The sequence below is a fragment of the Hermetia illucens genome, chromosome 5 (genome assembly GCF_905115235.1).
Source record: "Hermetia illucens chromosome 5, iHerIll2.2.curated.20191125, whole genome shotgun sequence".
In the NCBI taxonomy this organism is placed as follows: domain Eukaryota; kingdom Metazoa; phylum Arthropoda; class Insecta; order Diptera; family Stratiomyidae; genus Hermetia; species Hermetia illucens.
In genome coordinates, this window is record NC_051853.1 from 77,152,479 (window position 1) to 77,176,844 (window position 24,366).

Sequence of the window (24,366 nt, forward strand, 5' to 3'; positions counted from 1 at the left end):
AAACAGTTGGTTCCGGCGATTTTCCATCAGTTGCCTCCAGTACTCCAATGGAATAAGGAAGTCAATAGAGCAAGCGCACAACTGAGTTAAGAAGTGGAGAATTTTTGTGAAATATTCCTGAGTGATTTTGCGCAGAACCTTGAGTTGTTAGTTGCCAAGTGTATTTGTTATGTGATTGGTTAGCCAATTAGTAAAGGACTCTTTAAATCAGTGATTAAGTTTTTGACTATATTTAGTGATATAGCGGGTGTAAAAAAGTGTTGAGATGATTTTACAGAACGCTACGGCCGGTTTGCTCCTGCAAACTATGTTGTATTTGTCAAATTCGTCAAAACAAGTTGTCGACCCTCTTGACAATATACAAACTGCACCCAATGGTAAGTGGAAAGAACATCACAAAAATTTGAATGCAGGAAATATGTTACTCGGTTTCAATGAATTCGAATTGACTTTGAAGTTTGTAGGGAAGGTTGAACATCCCAGACTATAGCAAAAGTTTTTACAATCTGAAAAATATGTCTGTGGCATGATGATTTCCTTTTCTGTAGGTAATAAGCCCCCTGAGTAGTTCTCGAATTTTTTTTAATTGCTTGGTGCCTTTAGTATCAATTCCTAGTTGCTCTAGTCGAGTTTGTCCTACGTATATCCTCCGATACCGATAACGATGGATAATTGGATAGAAATGCTCCATTAGCCAGCATGCATGTGAATGTAAGTAATTCTATAGATAGTGCTAGTAAGCCTTTCCTTGTATGTTTGAGCATCAGATGATAAAATGTTCCATAAGATCACCAGTTTTCACCGAACCAAAATTCTATTTTCTATTCTATTTTTATTTTGAGGAAATCCTTCTCGTTCTACCTTTTGATAAGTGCATCTTTCCTCTTGTATTCCCCTAGTTTTAAGCCTATTGTGCTCCTCCCACAGCATATCTGGTGATGTTTCTAAACGTTTTAAGTGCGTCCCCAGGGACTGTTCTACCATGAACCCTTACTGATATGTTGATAGACCGTCGGCACTCACTTCACCATTGGCTGTAATCTATTATCAATGGTCAGCCCAGCAACTTTTTTACTGTTTTTAAATATCCCTTATCTCAGACAGGTGGTGAACATGCTGGTAAATGCATCAACTTTCTTTTCCTTCAGAATTTTCACTGCTTTATTAACTATTATTTCTGATTCCGGCGGATACTTGCTGCCTCAGAGCAATTGGTCGTTGAGGATACGGTATTCATTCTATAGGCTCTATCCCAGGGATCGAAATCGTCTCATCACAAAATTGCTGATAGGAACTATTATAATTTTTCTAAGCTTTCTTCTCAAGACTTTATGTGCATCCTGTTCCACATATTTAGCAATCAGGCTGCGAACGACTCCGTTCCACTAGTAGATAGGCTCTCCCAATAGGCATGGAAGGAACATATATGAACACATTTCTTTCACGTCCTCTGCTACATTTTAGTACTCGTTTGAAGTACTCGGAAAAATTTCCCAGTTGAAAGTTGTACGATTCCACTGTTTTTGTGTATTTTTTCGTTGGGTCTCTCATTCTCTATTCAACCTTGCAGTGAGTTGCCTAACGTGTAAGGATGATCTATGTGCAAAGTGTTTTTTTTTTGGTGTTGGCTTCTTAATGTTGGTGCCCTTAGTGGTGGCGTTCTCTTGATGGTAGAACTTTGATTGAAGAAGTTGACTTTTCCTTTGGTTTCATTTGTAGTATTAAATGCCTTAGTGATTCCATCTACCACCAAGGGGTTGCGGTAGATCTTGGATTAAGCTTTGGATCCAGGGTGTCCTTCCCATAGCCGCTTATAGAAAGTGGGAAACATCTACCCATGCGGTCCGGCCACGAGTGCACGTTAGTCAATGCTTTCATCCGGCACCCTGAAAGTTATCACTTTTGCTTGTAAAGGTGAAAGCCGTCAGTATCGTCTGGGATTTGCTTTCCAATTCTGAATGCTCCCACTCAGGTTCGAGTCCGGATCTTTCATTCCAGCCACAACACAATCACATATGTTTCACAAGACGGATCGCTGTTACGTTTTATGTGATATGAATAGCTCTTGAAAACACCGTGGCCAGTAATGAGCTGCATGAGGTATAAATTAATTCTTCATAATTACGCATCGAACTGAGCTCGATTTTTATGATCAACTGGTAGTATACCTTCTTCTATGTGGTATACTCTGTGTATTTCACCAATGAACTCCACAAAAGAACTTTGTCAAAAACTTACGGCAAGGAGGAAGTTCGTGCCTTCGGGAACTTATGCTGACTTCTTATTAATTATCATAAATATAGAAAGGAATATCTGGCCAGTGTCGAAGACTCACTCGAGTGGGCAAACCTCATTCTGGTCCCATATTCGAAACTCTCAGTCAGTCCCTTCCAGCTAAATCCTCTTTTCGTAGTGGATGCAGCCTGCCCCATACCTCCCCTACCATTTCTTTCCTTACCGTTTTGCTGAGTACCTCAATGGCAGGCTTGACACCAACATCGGTTTTGGTGAATTCGATCTTCCAAACCTCTTTCTGCTTAAAGCCGCTCAGTCCATTACGCTTCTTCCCTCCATTATTTTCAACAAGAGCTTTGGAAAAAACCATTTTATTAGCCTGTCGAAAGAGGCTGTCATCATCCTCATTCACAAAAGTGGCGACTGGACTTTTGCTGAAAACTACTGTCCCATTTGGCCTCTCTCTTCCTGTTCCAAATTCTGGGAGAGGTGAATAGGTGTGAATAGTTTTCCGCCCGTTTTGGTCATCTCATTGTCAAAGAGCAACACGATTTTGTTAAGCGTAAGTTCACTGCCTCCGACCTGCTCGAGTGTCTAAACGCATGGCAAGAAGTGCCTATAATTTACAAGAAAATTTTGTCCAAACTCACCTCTCTCAGCGTTCCCATTACACTTATTTCATGGCTTGTCTCCTACCTTTCCAACTCATCCTGCCGCGTGTGTTTTGATTGCGGCACATTCCGTTCATTCTCTCTCTCTGGCGTCCCACACCCCCTTCCCCTTCTCTATACTTGTCCTTTTTTACTGTAAGGCCGACAATCTTAAGTTACTTTCCGTTATATCGTCGCCTATGGACTTCCTTTTCAATCAACCCTAGACATTGGTTTGCTGGGGTTTTGCTAAATGTTTGAAAGTGTCACTCTATTTGATACTTGCTTAAATCCTTAACCACCTCTTGGCGGTTATTCCTTATTAAATCAGAATTACATTAAAGACTTCGTTGTCACTTTCGAAAATAAGTTCCGCTTCAACACTCTGCAAAATGGCCCGGCTTTATACTTCGCTCCTCCTCCACCTAATCCTCCTTAACTCTCTTTAATTATCTTTGAGTTCTGTTCCATCATCTGGTATTGCTTTGTGATTTCGTTGTTTATAATTTGCTGAACATAATCCGAGGGGTCTATGATCTCTGCTCGACTTGTGTGTTCTTGTTTGATCATGGGATTCTGCTCCCTTATTTCTGATAGTTCTTGTTGAATAGATCAGATTTAGCTTTATGCCGGTACCTTACTGATATTCTCCTTTTCGGGAAGACAATAGACGTAAATTCCGTACCTTCAAATTTAAGACAAAATACCCTAATGTCAATAGCATTTGATAATAAACCTGTCGACACAGAGGGACATCTGACCGCTCCTTTCGGGGTTGTGGCAACTCGTTAGATGTTGCCTCACCTCTGCTCTTACGATGACTAAAAGTTTTTGCAGGTGGTAATCGTTCCTTGATATACATTATAAGATCGCCATAGGACTAGGGCATATTCCAGGCTCTGTTTGTGGAAAAATTATGCCCAACCTCTATCTTTTGTTGTTATTGGGCATTCTGTTTTCCCCAATTCTTGTTAAAAAGTCTGACCTTCTGGAGAAAATTCCAATTAGCTGGCCTACCGCCAATCGATTTCATGATAGGAATATTGATTTGGAAATTACACAAAATGCCTATTTGAATAATACCTCAACGGTTTTTAAGTTCCTTCCAACACCCTAGTAACAAATGCTCAGATATTTTATAATGGGATTTGGACTAATAGCTCTACAAACTCCCAAAAAGATGGCCGAATTTCTTACCTTTTGGATGACATATAAATATCTACGACTTAGGTTTGAAAATTTTCAAATTATTAGATTTTAAAGAAAGAAAAACATGGTGTCAAAATCGAAGAAATTGGCTTGTCTCTTGACAAGTTTTCCTGTCTATGAAAAACACCTGTAGAAGCTTCAGTTTTGAATTTAAAAATAAATAATAAAGAACAAACAAAATTTGTTAAAAGAATTCAAATAGAAAAATATTTCGAATTCTGGTCTCAAGTCCTTCTACGCGCAAAGTGGAACTAATGATTTTGCAGCTTGTCGGTGCGTGGATGGTGCATTCAGTTCAACTGGTGGACGGGTGCATTGCGGGCTCTTCCGGCGTAATCGACAGGCCGCACCGCACGTGGATGACGGGCTTAACAGCTACCCATCATAGCACTTCCCTCGCCATGTATTTTGCATACCGCACGGCTCTACTAATCGCTGATCTGGATGGAATCGCGAGGCTTTTAAATCCCCATCTAGCGTATCCAGCCACCGTTGATTTGGCCTGCCTTTTGGTCGCTTATAAACGACTTCGATGTTCAGACAAATCTTGGCAAGTGAATTCTCGTTAGCGCGAATTACGTGATCATTCCATTGAAGTCGCCTTCCTCCTAGTTTTTCCACGGACGGACCCCAAATCGATCGCGGATATCCTCATTTCTGATGTGATCAAAACGTGTCACGCCACTAGTCCAACCCAACATCTTCATCTCCATTACCTCAAGATGCAGTTCATTGTCTTTTATATTCGGCTAACAATCAAAACCATAGAGAACGCAGAACGGACGACATTGCTGTAAATTTTAGATTTGAGACGCTCGTTGATACGTCGATCACAAAGAACACCATTTGTGGAGCGCCACTTCATTCGGGTTGCGTTAATGCGTGAAACTATTTCATAACGCAGTTCTCCATTAGTTGATAGCATTGACCCGAGGTATTTAAATCGTGCAGTTCTGGGCAGGTCACTGCCGCTGTTAGTGGTTATGCCTGTTTTCTGGTGATCGGTCGTCAAAAACTCAACTTTATTCAGATTCAATCTGAGACCGTGTTGCATGAGGCGATCATTCCACTTTTGGATAAGTTGCTCGAGATCATTTTTGCTAGACGCAAGGAAAACATCATCTGCGTGTCATGTTGTCAATGACAAGAACAATGAGTAGTAGTGAGAAGGTGTTTCCTTGATGAACACCAACAGAGACACGAAACGTTTTTGATACACCCGCCACACTTCGAGCTTTATGTTTCGGATTGTAGTAGAGCAACTGCACGCAGCGTACGAGTTCTTCTGGCAATAAGCATTGTTGTAGAGCATACGAGATGAGTTGGTGTGGCACACGGTCAAACGCTTTCTCTAGATCTAGAAATGCAATGTAACGAGAGCGATGCTTCTCACGGCGTTTCTCCATGAGTAACCGCGCAACGTGTATTACGTCAGTAGTTCCGCAGTTCTTGAAAAATCACGGTTATTTCAACGATTTCGCAAATACGATTATCAAGAATGCGTTCAAAAATCTTCATGGTATGGGAAAGTAACCGGATCGGACGGTAATTTGAACATTCCGCTGGACTACCTTTCTTTGTCCATATTGGAACTGTGGTACTTTCTTGCCAGTCAGATGGTGTTCTTCCTTCCTGAATAACCCGATTAAAGAATTCACTGAGCCACTGTGTTGGGTGCCAGCTCTTCGCTCTCCAGAGTTCAGGTGCGATGTCGTCAGATCATGTTGCCTTTCCCTATTTCATTCGTTTTATTGCTTCTTCGACTTCAGTTGTGTTGACAGGTAGAACTGCTTCAAATGTCGGCAATGATTGTGGAAGTAGAGGATGAGCAACTTCTTCAGTTGAAATCTGCTCGAAACATTCTCGAAATCGATGCTTCGCGGCTCGACGATTGGCAAGCAAAGTACCGTTCTTGTCATTAACTCAACGGAAGTGTTCCATATCCAATGTGTGTGTGTTCGTTTCGACTTTTGGTAAGTCGATACAGATCTCTCTCGCCATCCCGAGTGTCCAGTTAATGGGCCGCTCGGGTGACAGCGATCGCATTCTTTGCTTCCCGATTGGTATTCTTATAAATTTGCCATTTGGCCAGCGTTTTACCGTGGAGAAACTTGTGGTAGAGGAATAAAACTTATGTTAATGAAGTCAATCAAGTAAAGTGATTGGACATCGCTCCTAACTATCCTTTTCAAGATTAAATTTGTTGGGGTGGTGTATTCTTTGCTGACGAATCTAAATTTAATATATTCTCCAGCAATTTAAATGTGCAAGCATAGAGAAAGTCTAACATAAAATTGGGGCCGAAAAATCTGAAAAACACAGTAAAGTGGGAAGTGTTATGGTGTGGGGGGCTGTTGAGAAGCGGACAGCATGGATAATTTGGTGTTCGTGGAGGGAAATATGGCTGCGAATATGTACATTGATATTTTAAAAAGATCTGCATGCTAGCGCAGAGAAATTCGATAATCTCATTGTCCATTGTTTAACAGACCCATTCTCAGAAGCTAGCCTCTATAAAATGTCTAGGCCTCAAAATATCGATATCTCTATATCTAAAATGAAATTAATACTATTATATTATTATGTCTTTGGGAAATTGACCAGAAACATCGCTTAAGTTTATCCTAAAGCCATGCAGTAGTATAGAATATAGCCTGAAACATGATATCCTCAAGTTTGATCAAAATTGTACTAAAGTGGAATTCCGATAATATGTACATCGATTATGCGTATTTCCGGCAAATTTGTACAAATTTGTCGGTCCCTAGAGCTAATTATCTTTATTTTCCACTCCCGATAATTCGTACCAAATCGTCAGTCCCTTGTCCATACGAATTATCGGGATTCTACTGTATTACTTGTAAAGTTAACTAGCTCAGGCTTTCCGTTTCCTTATAAATTTACTGCAACTCAAAACACTAAATATCAATATCATACTAAAGTCTGACATGCGTATGTTTCGGTGGCTCATCAGCATCTAGCCATTGTGCTGATCGGCGACGATTGTCGTATAATATCCACTTTTCATCACATGTCTCTATTCTGTGGAAAAAGGGATCGCTTCTGTTGCGGGAGAGTAAAGAATTGCAAATTTCCATTCGAAGCGCCATGTTTTGCTCCGTAAGGGCATGCGGAACAGATTTGTCGAGATTTTTCACCTTTCCGAATTGTTGGCAGTACCGGGAAACTGTCGAATAGTGTACGCCCAGTTTCTCTGCAATGTCTCTCACAGACTGACGTGTGTCGGATTCGACTAGCAAACGTAGCTCGTCGTTGTCAATCGATGGTCCTGGATGTCTACGTGACTCACTTTGAAGGTTTACGTCGCCTGACCGGAATTTTTCGAACTACCGCCGTGTGGTTCGTTCGCTTACCGTATCAGCTCCAAATGTGCTGTTAATGTTCCTGGTCACCGCCGCTGCTTTATGACCGAGTTTGAACTCATACAGAAAAGTATACGTTCTCGGTTCTTTTCCATCCTTTTTTCCTTTTTATTCACTGTTATCACAATGATGGTCAAAACTGAAATGGCACCTTGATTAAATTTAGGAGTATTTATACTTCGTTACCTGGCACCAACAGCGCCAACCGGTAGTGGTTTGATAAGTAAAATTACAACTAACATCACTTGATTACCAAATTGGCCATTTCATGTGCAACAACCTAATACATATACATTACGGGCTACGTACAAATAGGATTGTTCGGCACTTAATATATTTACACAAGAAATAAACAAAACCTTTCATACCAGAAGTTGATATCGAGCTTTTTATAAAATTTGAGCGTTTGGAGTGAATTTCAAAAGCGTTGAGGTATTATTCAAACCGGCATTTTGTGTAGTTTCTAAATCAATATTCCTTTCGTGGATTAGGCCGGCGGTGGGCCAATTAAATTGAATTTTTTCTAAAAGGTCAGACTCTTTGATAAGAATTGGGGAAAATGGAATGGCTCAGTGATGGTAAAAGAGTGTGAAATTGGAAACCGTCTTTCTTCGAACCGAAACTTGGCCGAATCCTTAATCCTAACATAATAACAAAAACTCATTTTGACCAAATTTTGTTCTAGGCGATTTTCACTTTGATATAATTATATATAAAGGAGCGATTACCACTCCTAGTCGATTTTGATCACACAGCTCCCAGGACAGATATCTCTTACAAATGTCCGTAAGGGCGCTATCAACAAATTATTGAGAGTTTTTTATTCCGAATAAAATTCTGGGGAGACTCGGACGTAATCAATGGTCAAGATAATTAGTATAGGAAATTTACTTGATTGTGCGTTTACGTCTATAATTCCACTTGGAGCAACTAAAAGTTCATGAAATCCGGGTAATTAGCCCAGTTAGCTTTCAGTTTTTATAAGAATTTCTTAACATATTTACATACGTATGTAACCTTTCCGAGACCCTAGTGACTTGACGTATCTCACTTCAAAAATTATCATTTTCCGCGATCCACCCCTTTTTGCGTACTCCAATATTTACGTTAGTTGCCTTATTCTCATTCTTATTATCAAATGACAGCAAAGTAAGAGATTTACGTGGATTGTTTACTATTTTTTCGCCTTATTAAGCACTTTTGATTACAAACAGGACTTTAAACAGTGCTAGGACTTTTTTTGCACATTGCGTTAAAAATTCCAAAGTTTACAGCGTGCGTCAATGAAATGAACGTTTTCAATTTTTAATTTTTGTTAGAAAATATTTGTAATGTATATTTGGAGGCGCTTCATTAGTTGAAGCTACTGCCGGGTGCAAAGTACACTATTTGAGTTGTTAATTTTGTGATATTGTTTTATAAAACGTACGTATTCTACGCTGTGTTTACTGATCGAGATAATTGCAGGTTGCGGGGGGTTGAAAAGACATCTTTTTTCTTGTATACCCGTATGCATGTTATCAAAGTGGTTAGATGCTTAGTCTTTAAACGGTTCCAAAAAGGTTAAATTTCTATTGAACCTAATTATGATTGCATTGCTTACGTAAAACTGACCAAGTTAATTGCGTTTGAGTTAGAATTATTCCTTGGAAAGTAGTTTGATTATTTTTAGTGACGAACTACATATTATATTAATAGACAAATAATTATGCCTTGCCTACATGTACGTATGTAAGAACAACCATGTGGATATGTATGGAAATAGGCTGTAGATAGAGGCTTTGAAGATCGATAGATGCCGTTTGTTTTAAGAAAGGTGGTTAGCAGGAGTAGATCGACATATCAGCTGACGGGAAAAGGATTTCATACTGTTAAAAGTTGTATGAGGCGATGACCTTGATTATTAGGGTTGCGTGAATCCCCATAAATAGTGGCAATTTTGTCAGTTTCACCTTTTTGGGGTTGGGTTAGGGATGAGTCGGTTAGTTAGAGCATTGGTTTCTCCATTTATATGAATAATTATGCCGGCTCAGAACAAGGGTATTCCTGGAACTGGTTAAACTTAGATGGAATTGGAGATTTTTTTTAATCAATTATGTGAATATTTTGAGACTGAGACCAGAGCCATACCATACAAAGAGACCGCATATGCTCTGATGAATATTTAAGTAAGTTTTGTTCAATAACATCAAACTTGACAAAATCAGTTCGTGGAAAATATGCAGTCCTTGGACAATAAAGTAGGACGAAAAATCTGTGAACCACTACTACAACATATCCCCACGACTTGGATACTATCGTCCAATCTTCCTTTTGGGCACAAGGGGTCTTCATCAAGCCTTATCAGAGAACTAAATTTCGTGAAAATTTCCGGCCCGCTCACCTGTTTCGCTGAACTTAAATGATTCCGACAAGTTTACACTCTTTTATCAAAATGTAAGCGGTCTAAGGACCAAGTTATCGGATTTTAAACTGTCAGCCTTAGCATTCCAACATCGCGCCATCTGCATTCCTGGAACTTGGCTGGATGATAGTATTTTAGATACCGAGCTCTTCGAAGGTTTCGTTGTAACAGAGACTGCGCTGCGATTGGCAAGACAACCGGCGGAGGTGCCCTAATAGTCCCCTTTCCGTGCCAAAACATTTTTCCTCTACCTACGATTCTGTCACTAAATGTATGCCCCTTTATCATATCGTGTGTATATTTTCCCTGCTTCAGCCGGCCTTCTCTGTACGAGGAATTCTTCGACAGATTATCAGAGGTCCTAATAGCTTTGCTACCCTCACTTCCTTTCATCCTCTGTGGCGACTTTAATCTTCCCATCCTCTCCTGGCCCATTAGTCCTGGCCTTCCCTTCCTCCCTAATAACTCCACCCACCCTTCCCCTCCTCTATCCACTTTCATGTACACTTGTGGCGTCCTCCAGTTTAACTTTTCCAGAAACCATTTAGATCGCACTCTTGAAGGTTAAAGTTCTTGGGAGTTGCTTTCCCAGTCCCTTCATGCCCCATCTTATGTTGTTCCTGATGCCCATCATCTTGCTCTTGAATTCGATGCTCAGGTATCCTGACTCCATTCTCCTGCCGCTCGCAAGCTTACCAAGTTGAACTTTCGTAAGGCGGTCTGAATTCAGCCCTGGCGGCAATCAACTGGGTTCAACCTCCTCTCCCCATTTACGTGTGACCATGTGCCATCTTCTTCCTTGTTACGTCCCTTCTTCTCCTAAGTGTTTAAGCTCTTACCCTGTCTGGCTCATCACTGAAGTCCATAAAAAACTACGTCAAAAACACACTACGAGGAAGAAGTTCCTGTCTTCTAGAACCTATGTTGACTTAGTTTTTTTCAGAACTCTACGTTCTCCGGTCAAATCCTTAATACGCAAGTCCAGAAACGAATATTTGACCAGTGTTGAAGATTCACTAAAGCGCGGAAACCTCAAACCTTTCTGGTCCCACATTCGCAACTCCCGTTGTTCTGCCAGCTACACCATCCGTCCATTAAATTCCCTGGCTCCTCAGCTAACTCCCCCCAACTACCTTGTAATTTACTCTGCCGCTACTTTTCATCAGTCTATGTGCTCGCATCGCCTACCCTTCCACTTCTTACCCATCTCCTTCTCGAGTACCTCATTTGTAAACTTGATGCCGATGTCGGACCTGACTACGATGGTCTTCCAAACTTATTTTTGCTCAAAACTTGTAAATACATCTGGCTTCCCCTATCTCTTATTTTCAACAAAAGCCTCGAAGAGAATCGTTTTCCTGGCTTGTGGAAAGAGGCTCTCATCATACCCATACACAAAAGTAGCGACTCTGCGCTTGCCGAGAATTACCGTCCCATTTCCCCCTCTCTTCCTATTCCAAAATCTTGGAAAGATATGTCAGTGACTGGTTGTCCGCCCACTTTCGCTACCACATAGTGAAAGAACAACAGGACTTTACCAACTTTGCGGCCAAATGTCTAAATTTACGGCACTGATTTCGCTAAAGCCTTTGATATTGTAAATCACAAGATACTTCTATCCAAACTTTTGTCTCTAAGCGTTGCCATACCACTTGTTTTATGGCTTGCCTCTTACCTTTCCAATCGCTCGAAATTTGTGCCTGAGTATAGTATTATATCAGTATGGGTGTGTAAAGAAACATATGGGTACACAATGATAGGTTTAAGATTATCATTAGAAAAAATATATTCTCCAAAAAGTCTCCTTTCGTAGGCAGCAGAACATAATTTAAATACTTAAAAAGGATTCTAATAATTTATCTATTGAAAAGTCGCCGTAAATATATTTTTGTTACTTTTAACAACGAAATTAGTCTACAAAATATTTAATAGTTGCTTAAAACTGAATCTTTGGAGTTGTTTTGTTATGTTTCGTATTTCTACTTTATCCGCCTTTATTCCGGCTTCAAATTTTCCTTTAATGAAAACATTCTCCCTTATTCCCTTATATTCCCTTGTTATTTTTGAATTTTTCTAATTGAAAATGTATTATATTCACTTGCAGGGATAACCCATTGTCCTAAAATTTGCTATCGGGCCTCCAAGACCCAACTGATCTGTAGTATTCGCGGCCCCATGCTATACCGTCTGCTACTTAATTGTCCTGATTAGAACCGCTGGGCAAATTCATTGAATTGTATGCAATATTGCCTATTTTTTCCAATAGTGTTTTTTTTCATTATATTCAATTCCCTATATCCCAACCCAACTTCATGCACATAAAAAACTATGCGTGAATGTAGTCCCCTTTCATAACTCCCCTTTATGAAATTTAACTTGAAAAAATGTTAATTTCCTTCGGCAAATCGTTAAATTGATTTGGAAAGACTTGAATTATGTATGGAAAGCCGTTAATTTGATTTGGAAAATTGTTAATTTTATTTAGAATGTTGTTAACTAGAGATGGAAATCCTTTATACGGCGACGTAAGAATTTCGTTCTGTTTATAGTGAACTTTGGTGTTTCTTTAAAATTTTGACATTCTCCTAACAGTAAAGTGATCATTCGAAAGGTTTCTACGAGAAATGTTTAATTTGTCTCTTCTACTCGATGCGAAGATAATAACGCGAACAATCAGGAATAAATAGTACCTTATTTAGCTAATTCAGGACGGGTTTTCCTAGATGCAAGTTTGTAGCTGTTGCTCTGCCTGAAAAATATTTTTCCTAACAATTAGTGAAACTTTGGGGAAATAAGCCACCGGTAGAGTTGAATTGAGGATACTTTTTTCGATCCGGATTGCTGGATGTCACTTTGGTCCCGCGTGAGCAGTATTTGTTCCCATACCTATGGCTTAGATTTTCCGAGAACGATTGATCTGCGATCGAGGATACGGCATGGCGCATTCTAGTACATTGTAGCATGGTGAATTTCGGTTCGGATACGAGTGTAACAGGCGGAATTCTCTGCAGGCTTAACGACCTTTTTCGTCCTTCATGTTGTCTTTCTGTCAGCTGCTGCCGATCGGTAGGCCCTTATTCTGCTCCGTTTTTTATTGAAGATGCCGGGAGTCCTGAGTTCGCACCCACTTGGTGATGGACCGGACCACTTAGGAAGCAACTTACTTCCTCTTTTGTAGTCCACGGTCTCCTCTTTTTTGGGGTAAACACCCAAGTTTTGAAAAAAAGAACGAAAAGGTTGACTGACGGTCACTGACGCCTTTACTTTTCGGATCGGGGTAGAGCAATTGACTTTTTCGGGCATTAGGTGTTGTTGTAAAGCATATCAGATGAGTTTGTGTGGCATACCGGATCCAGAAATACAATGTAGAGGGGGCGATGCTTCTCACTGTGTCTCTCTATGGGAAACCGCGCCCCGTATATTGTGTTAGCATTCCCGAAGCTCTTGTCAAACCCGGCTTGGTTCACGGTTATTTCAAGGATTTCGCGAATACGGTTGTGAAGAATGCGGCATGGGACAACAACCGGATCGGATGGTGACTTGAATATTGGACCACATTTCTTTTTCAATATTGGAAATGTGGTACTTTCTTATCAGTCGGATGCTGCTCAACCTTCTTCAATAACCCGATTCAAAAGTTCACTGAACCACAGTGTTTTGTGCCAGCTCCTCGCTTCCCTGAGTCTGATCAGACTTCGTCAGGTGCTGTTGCTTTCCCCGATTTCATTCGTTTTATTGCTTCCTCGACTTCAGTTGCGTTGACAATGCTACTTCAAATGTCGGCAATGCTTATATAAGTGGAGGATGAACAAATTCTTCCGTTGCTCCAAGTATTCTCGCCATCTATCCGTCGCGATTCGACGGTCGGTAAGCAACATACCGTTTTTTTATTAACGCAAAAAAATTGTTCGATATCCTGTGTGCGTTGGTGTCGGCTTTCAATAAGTCGATACAGACCTCGCTTGTCATACCGAGTGTCTAGTTTATCGTAAATATCTTTGTAATTAATGGCTCGGGTGACAGCGATTGCTTTCTTTGCTTCCTGGTTGACATTCTTATAAATTTGCCAATTGGCGAGCGTTTTATTGTTGTTAAGTTAGAGGCGTTTCTTTTCACGATCCTTCATTTCAACATCTCGTTTGGTGTATCGCTTACCTGGCTTGGTGACCTCGAAGGTTGCAGAGGCTGCTTTGTGGATCGTGTCTTTCATTTGGTTCTACGATTCTTCTACATTCATAATGGTTGGTAATCGCGTAAGTGAGATCATTTCTTCTTTCTTCTCACGAAATCGCCACCATTTAATGCGTGGCGGGCCAGTGCATTCCTCACGCTGTTTCATCTGTGGCTTAATTTGTTGGACAGCAATCAATGGTCGATGTTTAATTGCGATGGTCCCATCGAGAATGGCTTTGCCAGTGATAGTGGTAAAATGTCGGCGTCTTATGAGAATATAGTCAAATTGCGTTTTACTGTTCCCACTATAAAATGATGATGATCGTTTGATAAACTATGTACTCACAAGTACAAGATCACATGCGTCCATAAAATCGATTATACGCTCGCCACGTTGATTACATTCTCCATATCTGCTACCTTTTCACCCACATACAATTAAGGTCACCTGTAATGATGATATAGTCATCAGCAAGCAAGTTGTAGGTCTTAGCATCGAGAAGCTGCCAGAAGATATCATTTTCAGCGCCACGAAAACCTTCTGAGATGGCAATGCCAGCACCGTATTGAGTGTGTGGGCTATCAAAATAGAGAAGTATATAGCCATTTTTACCGCGTTCGCGTTCACTGTCGCAGTGAACGCAACGCACCACACCGTTGGGTGTCTTGCAGAGCGTAGATATCAATGCGCCTTTTCCGAAGGGCTCTTGCGAATTTCTCGGTTTTTCTAGCCAGGGTGCCAATATTTAGGATACAGACACGTATTTGTTTTGCTCGGACTAACTTACTTACGTCTTGACGTCGTCCATGCGCTAAGAACTCTTGCCCATTTCTCGATAGGTAAGGGGCCCGTTGTGCCACATCGACTGAGGTGGACTTCCTAGCATTTCTCCAAGGCGCATTGTTACTCAATCCGAGCATTTTGTTTTTAACGACATTGGATGCATTTTCTTGGTGGGTGTGTTGCGGGACCTGTCACCAATAGAGATCAGGAAGGATTTAGCATAGTGGAATAACTCCAACTATACTTTATTTATCATTTTTCCTGATCTCAGCATTTTATTTTTGTTTGACTGAGGATAGTACACAATACGTTGCCTTCTCCTTTACCTGGCCATGGAACCAGTATGCTATGTGATTCTATTGACATTTTACTGCTTACAAACAAATTTTCCAATATTCAACTTAAGGTCAATGTTTTAAAATAACAGAAAAAAAGAACTTTTTAAAGTTTTTAAAAGATTTCTTTATATCTTTAAAGAAACCTTGTTAGGTCAGTGAAATATTAGTGTATTTTCTGTGGTACTGTCGGCAACTTGCAACCCTCCACACTGTATTTCTCCCAAAAAGGGGATGCTATTAAGGAATCTACCGACACAAACCAGAACAATTCTGAAAATTACTGTCATATAATAGTTATGTTTCATTTTTTTATTAGTAACGGATAAATTGAATTATTATATTAAAAAAGGCACAATTTTCAGAACACCTGGATAGTATATATCTAATTAATAATCAAAAATTCTTCTTATTTATTTTAAAATTTTACTATCCTATATAACTTTTCTTATGTTGTTACTATGGGGGATGAATATCAGCAGTTAGATCACAATCAATTTCATAACTTCTGAATGACCTTTATATAATACTGAAATAATGTACTTATAAGTTGTTTAAAACTATTTTTTAGTTGCTGCTGATTACCTTGTCACTATCACCATTCAGGATCCGCTTTATTTATTTAATTATTGATGTTTGATTCATTTCTTATCTTCTTTTCTATTCCGTCATTCCGTCCAAGCTTTTTATACATATAAAACACGCTTCACTGATTTAAATTATGAATCATGGTCGCCCGTCTCTAACGCTAATAATATCTATCTAGGTCGAGTGTTACTGAACCAAAACAATTAAAATGCATAGCAAGAAAGATTAGCTTCCTTGTTAGAAGAATATCACAAACGTAAAATAGGCAATTAGACTCTCGAATTCATTTTAATTAGAATATAAAATTTCAAAGTTTTTGCCACCATGTTTATGAGAAAATTCGGGAATTCCAATACGGATGAATTGTTACCAATTGATCATGACTTCAGTTCAAAGAACGAAGCTAGTCGCAAACTGAAAGGTATGAAACTTTTGATGCCTTTTTTATATTAGGACCTTTGGTTACACAACGACTTCCTATGCGCTTCAGATGTTTACCAATTTTATAGTAACAGTGGTGAGTTCTTTCTAGGAGAAATGTAGTCTTTTCAAAACGACTCTAAAAGTTATGTTTGGGAAATAATATAATTACCTTTATTTCCGGGTATTGCCATCATTTTGGCTTTCAAATTTGTGGCAAGAACTGGTTGTATTGTCAGCAGATCTCCCATTTCGGAATCCGAACTGGCTCCTTTTCCGAGATAGTTATAGCTTTTTTTCCTTCCAGAGTGCGGGGAAACCCCCGTTTTTCTAACACTCCCTAAATATTTGAATGAGCAAACGAATGTCGGTTAATAACAGAGCTTTATTCGGGACAGGCCTCAAGTTTTATGCTTGGTAATCTTTTTAATGGCGCCACGGACTTCTTTCAGAGTTATATTAGGAATGGTCTCTCTCTCTCGGAACCCAAAACGACGATAAAACGGCGCTAATAACATCTCCTAGTAAACCAGGGTTGGTGATCGGCGATGAGCAATTATTCTTCTCTGATGTTTGTTGTAATCCCTCAAAGGGCCCAGTTTTATTGCTTGAACTGCATGCAATTCATTCCTTGCCATTTTATATTTGCCGTGTAACCGTTGAAATTAAGGTTGGTTCTGAGTTGAAGACAAACGTTCCAGCAATCTTCAATTTTTTTTCAAGAATCGGTGATACATTTCTTATGCATTTCCCGTCAGTGTAGTCTACCGTACTTAGTCGAACAGTTCATGGTAGATTTGCATGGATTTCCAACCAACTTCTTGATCTGTTAAATGATGGCCGCTGTACGCATATTCCTCGTCCATATGCTATTGGAGATCTTTGAAGAAGGTGTCTGTAACAAACATGAAGTCTATTACTGAGCCTATATCTTGCATTTGTTCTACGTCTGTCCTAATTTTGGGTGGCGTTATTATTATAGACACTTACTAGGCTCTTAATACTGTTCCAATGGTTCAGTTTCCGTAGGTCCATATGGTCCCTTTGTCACTTCTATCTGATACCGTAAAAGCTTTCTTCGCCACTTCATTGGGAGGGCTATTATACCAGTCTGAGTATCAAAGTATGTACTCCGTGGACTCATCTTTAACTTCGCTGCTTCAACTAGGAATGATTCGATCTGCGTATTCGAGCTCCGCTAATAAACCGTCTTGCTACGTGCCCTTTATACAATTCACGTATCGAACAGGTCTGTCTGCCTTGTTTCGTACGGGCAGCAGCTTTCACTGCTTTTTAAGGTTTTGTGTAAAAATCGGTTCACTGTCTGTTTGTTTTTTGTCCGTCACACGCACTTTTCTCAGAAACTGAAAAATCCACAAGAAAATCATGAAGCTGCCACTACACTGTGACTAGACCCCGAAATACCCTCCATACCGATATTTGTTCAAATATAGTTAATAATTTTTAGTGATTGACTATAAAACTGTCCTTAAGTTCATTCTAGGATCATTAAATTTTACAGTAGTATAGGCTACAATACAAGGCACAATTCTACTAGGTTTGGTGCGAATTATTGCTAACAGAGTTATAATAGGTGAAAGTTGTTGCTTTAGTGCAAATTCGAGACTTTGAATGGCAGTAGCAGGCGTGAATATTCTGACACAATATATGCATATTCATTACGTGCTAAGTACTATTAGGACAAATGTCTACTCAAATGTTTTTATATGAGAAATACACAAAACCGTTCATTCCTGCCAGTTTTCCGACTTGTTTCAGACCTAGTAAGGTCCCGGGTTTGCTTTTATCAATAATTTAAAATAGTTTGAGTAGTCCTTCTCCTTGATATGAGGTATGTTCCCTGAGTTGGCTGATTTGATTACTTCGATCACTGAGTTCGATCTTTGCGGAAATAGTGCCTATATTTCAGTATTGTCGAACAAATTATTTGCGGTAATTTCTTCCCCTTTATTTTAGGTATAATTATTCTGTAGGCTGGATAACAGGGGTCTACGTTAGTTTTGGCGCAGAGGTTTTTAAAGCTTCTGCTTTTGCTTTTTACAAATATTGAACCCATACTGGTTTTAAGAAATGTATTTTCCTACCCCGTAGTATCAAAAAATGTGGTAAAAAGATGCTAAATGGTACTTTTATATGAGCGTACTTAGTTTCAAGCAAAAAGAAAAGATTTCCACATCTGTTGTTGTATTTTGTGGCATGTCCATGTAAATTGTGAGGGAGGAGGTTGAAGAATGCGTTGAACACGTATTAGACGACACACTGAAAACACCAAAAATTTTATTCCTACGCCATACAAAAGTACTGGCATAATAAAAAGTTAACCGATTCCAATTAAAAACCAACGAAATTCGAAGTTCCATTTCATTTTTCATGTTATGTGTATTCAATTACGGATGTAAAACAAAAATTCATTGGGTTGGAGATTCATTAAATCATAGCGGGGCAAATTTCACTCTCAACTTTCCACAATGCTTCCGGAAATCACTGCTTGGCGATATGTGCCATTTATGGAACTGGAGTTCGAACAAATGATACCGATGTTCAACCAGTTTAAGAGTCACCGATTGGGGAAGAAAACAATGTAGCAGCGCATGGGTCATGGCCAGGAAATGAGCAGAAACGCCGTGTAGCTGCCCTTTCTGTGGAATCGGGAGAGGGTTCATGACCATGATACTAAGGAAGCAAGAGAAACGGTTGAGGGGACTATACTGGGCAAACTTACCAGGAATTTAGCAGTTTAGGGTACTCGTGGAGAGATATGATAGTCTAAACCTCACCTGGAAAAGTTTTAAGTTTTTCTCGAACTTCTTACCATCAATTGACCCTCTTCTCCTTTCTTCCTCTGCGGCAATTTTAAATTCCTCATGTCCAACTGGCTTAATCTTTCGAGTACCTCTTCCAATGACTTCTCATTCTTTTCTTTTGTGAATTCTTTTCTGTTTTACAATTCAATGCCACCAAAACCACTTTGGGCAGCTCCTTTGCGTTCTGCCGGGAAATAATCTTTCCACATTTCCTTGTACAACTTTATTTGTCAAAATCGACATTAACCATCCCGCTTTTGGATTTGGAGCCCCTGAGGCAGCACTATGGAAGCAGTGTCTGTCTTCCGAAAATGCCACTAATCTTGTTTATTTCAAAGCTATACGTTTCGCCCTGAAATCAGTAATTATGAAAGCACATAGGGAATATTTGAGTGTCGCGAGTGCTCTAGCCCACGGTGAATTCAAGCCGTTCTAATCCTACACTTGGAATTTCTGTAACCCTACTCCATCTTTCTCTACTTCTTTCATCTTTTTTGTCTCCATTACCCGTTTTCCGCGATAGTTCTGTGTTACTTTATTCCTACTTCTGTTCTGTATTTACCTGCTCTCTACGCGCCTTCTCTACGCGTTTTTAGCTGTAGATTGTTCTGAGTCAAACTCCGTGCCTTTCCTTATTTCTTTCTCGCCTAAATTTCCTAAATTTTTCCTAATTGACTGTAAATAAGACATCTCTCTCTCTCTAAGAGTAATGTTCAATAGAAGCCCCGAAGAATGCCACTTTTTACGTGTTTGGAAAGAGGGCTTTGTTATCCTTATTCTCGAAAGCAGTGACCCTATTTTAGAGACGAGCCCCCCCGTTTCACTCCGCCGCTAAATATCGTAATTCACTCCAGGAGATCCGTGTCGTTTATCTCGATTTCCCTAAGGCCCTTGATTCCGTCAACCACGATGTACTAGTCTCCAAACCCTCTTTCGTTAACTTTCCCTATTTAGTTATAATATCACATGGTTCGCCTATTCGAACCGATTCTGTAGATTTTTTAATTGCTATTGATTCCGTTCCTTGCCTCTTTTCTCTGGACTCGGTTTTTTGCTAGGCTCTTTATTATTTTTCAATAATAATCTCTCACATTTCCTCATCCGTCTGTCTTTACTCTACCTATACGATTTTAAATTGTTTTCTTGCAATGTTGCATCGGTGCACGAATCCGACTCAATGTGTTACTCACTCATATCCTCCTCAACGCCCCTTTCTTAATCTCTTTGCGGACAACCTCTATTATTTTTGAACTCCTTTCAAGACTTGAGGGTACCTTTTATCGGCAAGCTTCATTAAGTAAGTAATCACCAATCTCGTTTGCAAAATGTCTCGTTTTATGCCTCGTTCCTCGGCAGACTTAACGTTTTTGAACTCCCTCGTTAGAAACATACTTAAATATTGCCCCTTATTTAGTATCTCTTCCGCAATTCTGACTGCCTTGGTCGTAGAACTGTACAACGCAAATTCACCGGATCTCTCTTCTTTGCCCGTGTTTTTTATCCTTCCCGGATCTGCACACTCAATCTCCCTTACTTGCAATCAAGTTGAATCTTCCTTGATATGTGTACTTCCTTCAAGCTCTGCAATTGCCTCTGATCGCTCAAATATTGTATTCTGCGTTATCACTTGTAACGCGGACATTTTGGAAGTTCCTCTCGAAGAGTTCGATATCTACTTTTACCCCCTGATCTCAAGACTATGTCGACTTTACAACGCACTAAAGCTTAGTTCCTTTGATTCTGTTTCTGTATCTGGTTTTGAAGGCAGAATAAGTTATTTGCTGCCTCCTCCCTTTGAGGACAATACATAATTGTCCATATTGCCACTTGTCAGAATTTTTGTTATCGCCGAAGACTTTGAATTGAAAACGAACAAAATTTCCTTCTTCCTAATAATTCCATGGGATTATCAAATATTCACTCCATTTCCAATTCAGTATAACAGTGAATACTTCATCGTATAACAGTATTACCGTGTAGTGTGTGTCTAAACTGAACTTACTTCGAATAGTCCCAAAGCATCTCACTCTGGTATACAAGGTTTGGGGACGAAATAAATTCAGATAAGATACATTCAAAAACTGGAGACGAATCATTCCTTCTAAATTTCCTTTTAATACTTTCAAATGCTTTTCGACGATATTAGGTATCGAAAGTATTTTTTTTAGATATTAAATTATATCATTTACAATAGAAACTATTTTCTTGTTCTTCCAGAGATTACCGAGACAAAATGCTATGGCGTCTATGGATGCTTTCCCATCGATGGTCCTTGGCAAAGCCCAACCCGACAGATAAATCATGCTCCTCAGAAACCTTCACAAATACGAGCCCGGTATCCAGTTTTCAATCGTTTCCATCGAGAGATGCCTAAATTTATCGACTTAAATGATCCAGATGGAGTCCAGTCGCTGGGAATCAACCCGAATGGAAGTTTGTTCATAGTCACCCACGGATACTTGGAATCCGGTGACAAACCATGGATCAAGGAATTGGCGATGACCCTCTTAGATGCAGATAAGGAAGGAACGGCTAGTGTAGTTGTTGTCGATTGGGGTGGCGGCTCCAGTCCGCCATACGTCCAAGCTGTTGCCAACATTCGGCTGGTTGGAGCGATAACGGCGCATGTAGTTTTCCTGTTATACGTAAGTTCATACAGGGATTAACCAAACGGAAATCACTTCATTTAATATATCCATTCTTGCTTGTTTAGGAGGAACTTCAATTCCCGAACTTGGACAAGGTTCACATGATTGGCCACTCGTTAGGATCCCATTTGTCTGGTTACACTGGGTACACATTACAAAAGGACTTTGGCTTGAAAATGGGTCGTATCACAGGGCTGGATCCTGCAGAGCCTTTGTTTGGTGACACCGACCCCATAGTTCGCTTAGATAAAACTGATGCCCACTACGTGGATGTTATTCACACTGACTCACACTCGTTGATCAACGGAGGATTGGGAATGCTGAAACCAATTGGACATGTTGATTTCTACCCCAACGGAGGACATGATAACCCTGGATGTGGGTTGAGGTTCGAGGAGTACATGAAACAGCCAAAGAGTTCATTCTTTTGGAGTGTCCAGCAGTTTGTCAGTTGCAACCACATTCGAAGCTACGAGTTTTTCACGGAGAGCATAAAGCCAAATTGTCCTTTTATGGGAATTACATGTGATTCGTTTGAGGTGAGGATGTAATCCACTTGTTAAGGTTGTTGGTCTCTGGTCTGTTGTTGCAGTATTAATTGTAATGATCATAAAACAGATACATAATTTTATTAAATGTAGTAGGAAAACAATTATCAACAATGAATAGCATGTCCTGTAAACTCCACAAAAGAGTGAAAGCAGGCAAATATTCCTCCAGAAAGCATTATCCTTAAGGATCATTACTCTTCAGATGACTCTTTTCAAACTTGTGACTTAATTAGGCCTTGTTTTTATCATATTCCGATTGAAGATGTTGGCATTCTCATTAAACTAATGCATTCATTTATCTATTCCAGAGTTTCCAAGAAGGCAAGTGCTCGAGATGCGGTCACGATGGGCACATGTGCATCCAATTTGGCTACAACAGCCTGAAAAGCTACCGATATTTAGTGCAAAATGCAGAAGTTCGGGACACAGCTCCGTTAGTCGCTTACTTAATGACCTCTGAGAAAAGCCCATTTTGCCGTAAGTTTATTCCTCGATTTCTCGAGGACCACATTTTTATCCTTTCCTTCAATTCTTACAGGAGCGCATTACAAAGTAACTATCAAGATGTCCGCAGAAGATGAAAGTGCAATGCATGGCGGTGAAATTGGTATTTTCTCTCTGAAAATTCATTCAGTTGAGAAGAATGAAACTTCAATGATTCCCTTCTCCAAAGAACCAAAGTAAGTTTTGATTGATTATCCTGACTCCTGATCCTATTCTTAACCTTGCTCTTTTTATTTACTTAGATATTTCGAGCCTGGTTTCCAATACTCTGCAATGCTTCCTGGTGAATCTGTTGGAAAAATTGATCATCTTTCAGTGACTTGGGACTACCGGACGAACTTTATGAATCCTTTCACGTGGAGACTGCTGGCATCACCACGAGTTTATGTGGAGTACGTTGAAGTGCAATCACTGGAAAATGACCTTCACAAAATAAAGGCGTGTTCCATATTTGCAAGTCCGATTCTGTCCGGTACGCCAAGTATTTTGCGGGAAGAATATTGCCATCCGTGGTAAAGCAATGGCCAGAGGTGAAAGGAGCACCCTCACCTAAGGGTCTACTGTATATATGTATATATACTGTCATTCAAATGTGATGTAGTTAGTGTCAAGATGTTCTATTTATAATTTAGTATTATTTATTTATAACCGAATCATGTAAGCATAGTGTTTTAATGGAACCATATTTAAGATCTACTTGTTAGTGACTATATCGATCTAAAGCGCAATGGAGAAGGAATAAAATGTTATGTGAAATGATTCATATACTTTCATTACCCATGTTCTTTCTGGGACATATGGTGGCTTATGATCAGTGGGTTACGAGCTATGATCAGTAGGCAGTAACTTTCATGGTTTCATGGCAGAGTTCAACTTTCTTCGCACCTTTCACAAGAGAAAAAGGTTTGCTCAGCGTCAACTCACTCCATTGCAGAACACTCAATTAAAATATTACGCCATCCCAATGTTGTGCAGGTAAGACTAAAGACCTCTACCAATCAATCTCACAGTGCATTCCGTTCTGCCACGAATCTAAATTGTCGATGAGCCGCGCAGTCCAACTGCTTTTTGGCTCATTTTGTCAAGAGAGTTGCCATTCGGTAAGTAGGCGTTGGCGTTCTTCACGAACAATCACCTTTCTTAACTTTCTGACTTGCGGCTGTAGATGGTTTTATGTTCCTTAATAAGGACAACGGGGATCACCCCGCGATCACCATCAGGGCCGGTCCTGAGATAGTGCGATAAGCAGACGCCGCTCGCAAAGCTTCCCGCCTCTTCACTTGAGCGAGGCGCTTACGATGCACCTCCTTGTCAAGGGTATCAGTTCATACCTCCGCGCCATAGAACAGACCCAACTCCCTAGTAGATATGGGGCCCCCAACATTCGCCATTAGCCGACTCAAGGGGAAACTCTACCTGTAGTCCTGTCCGCTGTTGCTTTGATTTGCTCGAAGAAGCTCATCTTCGAGTCGATCATTAAACCAAGCTATTTAACCGCTGATTTTGACTTTATAGTCGACTTCTTGATTGATATGGGACGCAGGGTCGGGATCCTCTTTCTGGCCAAGATGACTACTTCAGTGCAAGGGTGAAACCATGAGCAGTTATCCATCCACCAATATGCCAAGTGTTGCAAATACTGCAACTTCATCTGCAT

At 40.0% G+C, this 24,366-nt stretch overlaps 1 protein-coding gene across 1 annotated transcript; it reads left to right on the plus strand.

The window, feature by feature from the left end:
- Nucleotides 1-23,468, plus strand: LOC119657988 (pancreatic triacylglycerol lipase). The gene is made up of 6 exons (XM_038065205.1): nucleotides 1-377; nucleotides 21,224-21,651; nucleotides 21,720-22,193; nucleotides 22,514-22,682; nucleotides 22,744-22,885; nucleotides 22,952-23,468. Exons 1-6 carry the CDS (start codon nucleotides 266-268, stop codon nucleotides 23,223-23,225), a joined length of 1,599 nt encoding a protein of 532 aa, XP_037921133.1. The 5' UTR covers nucleotides 1-265; the 3' UTR covers nucleotides 23,226-23,468.
- Nucleotides 23,469-24,366: the final 898 nt, after the last annotated feature.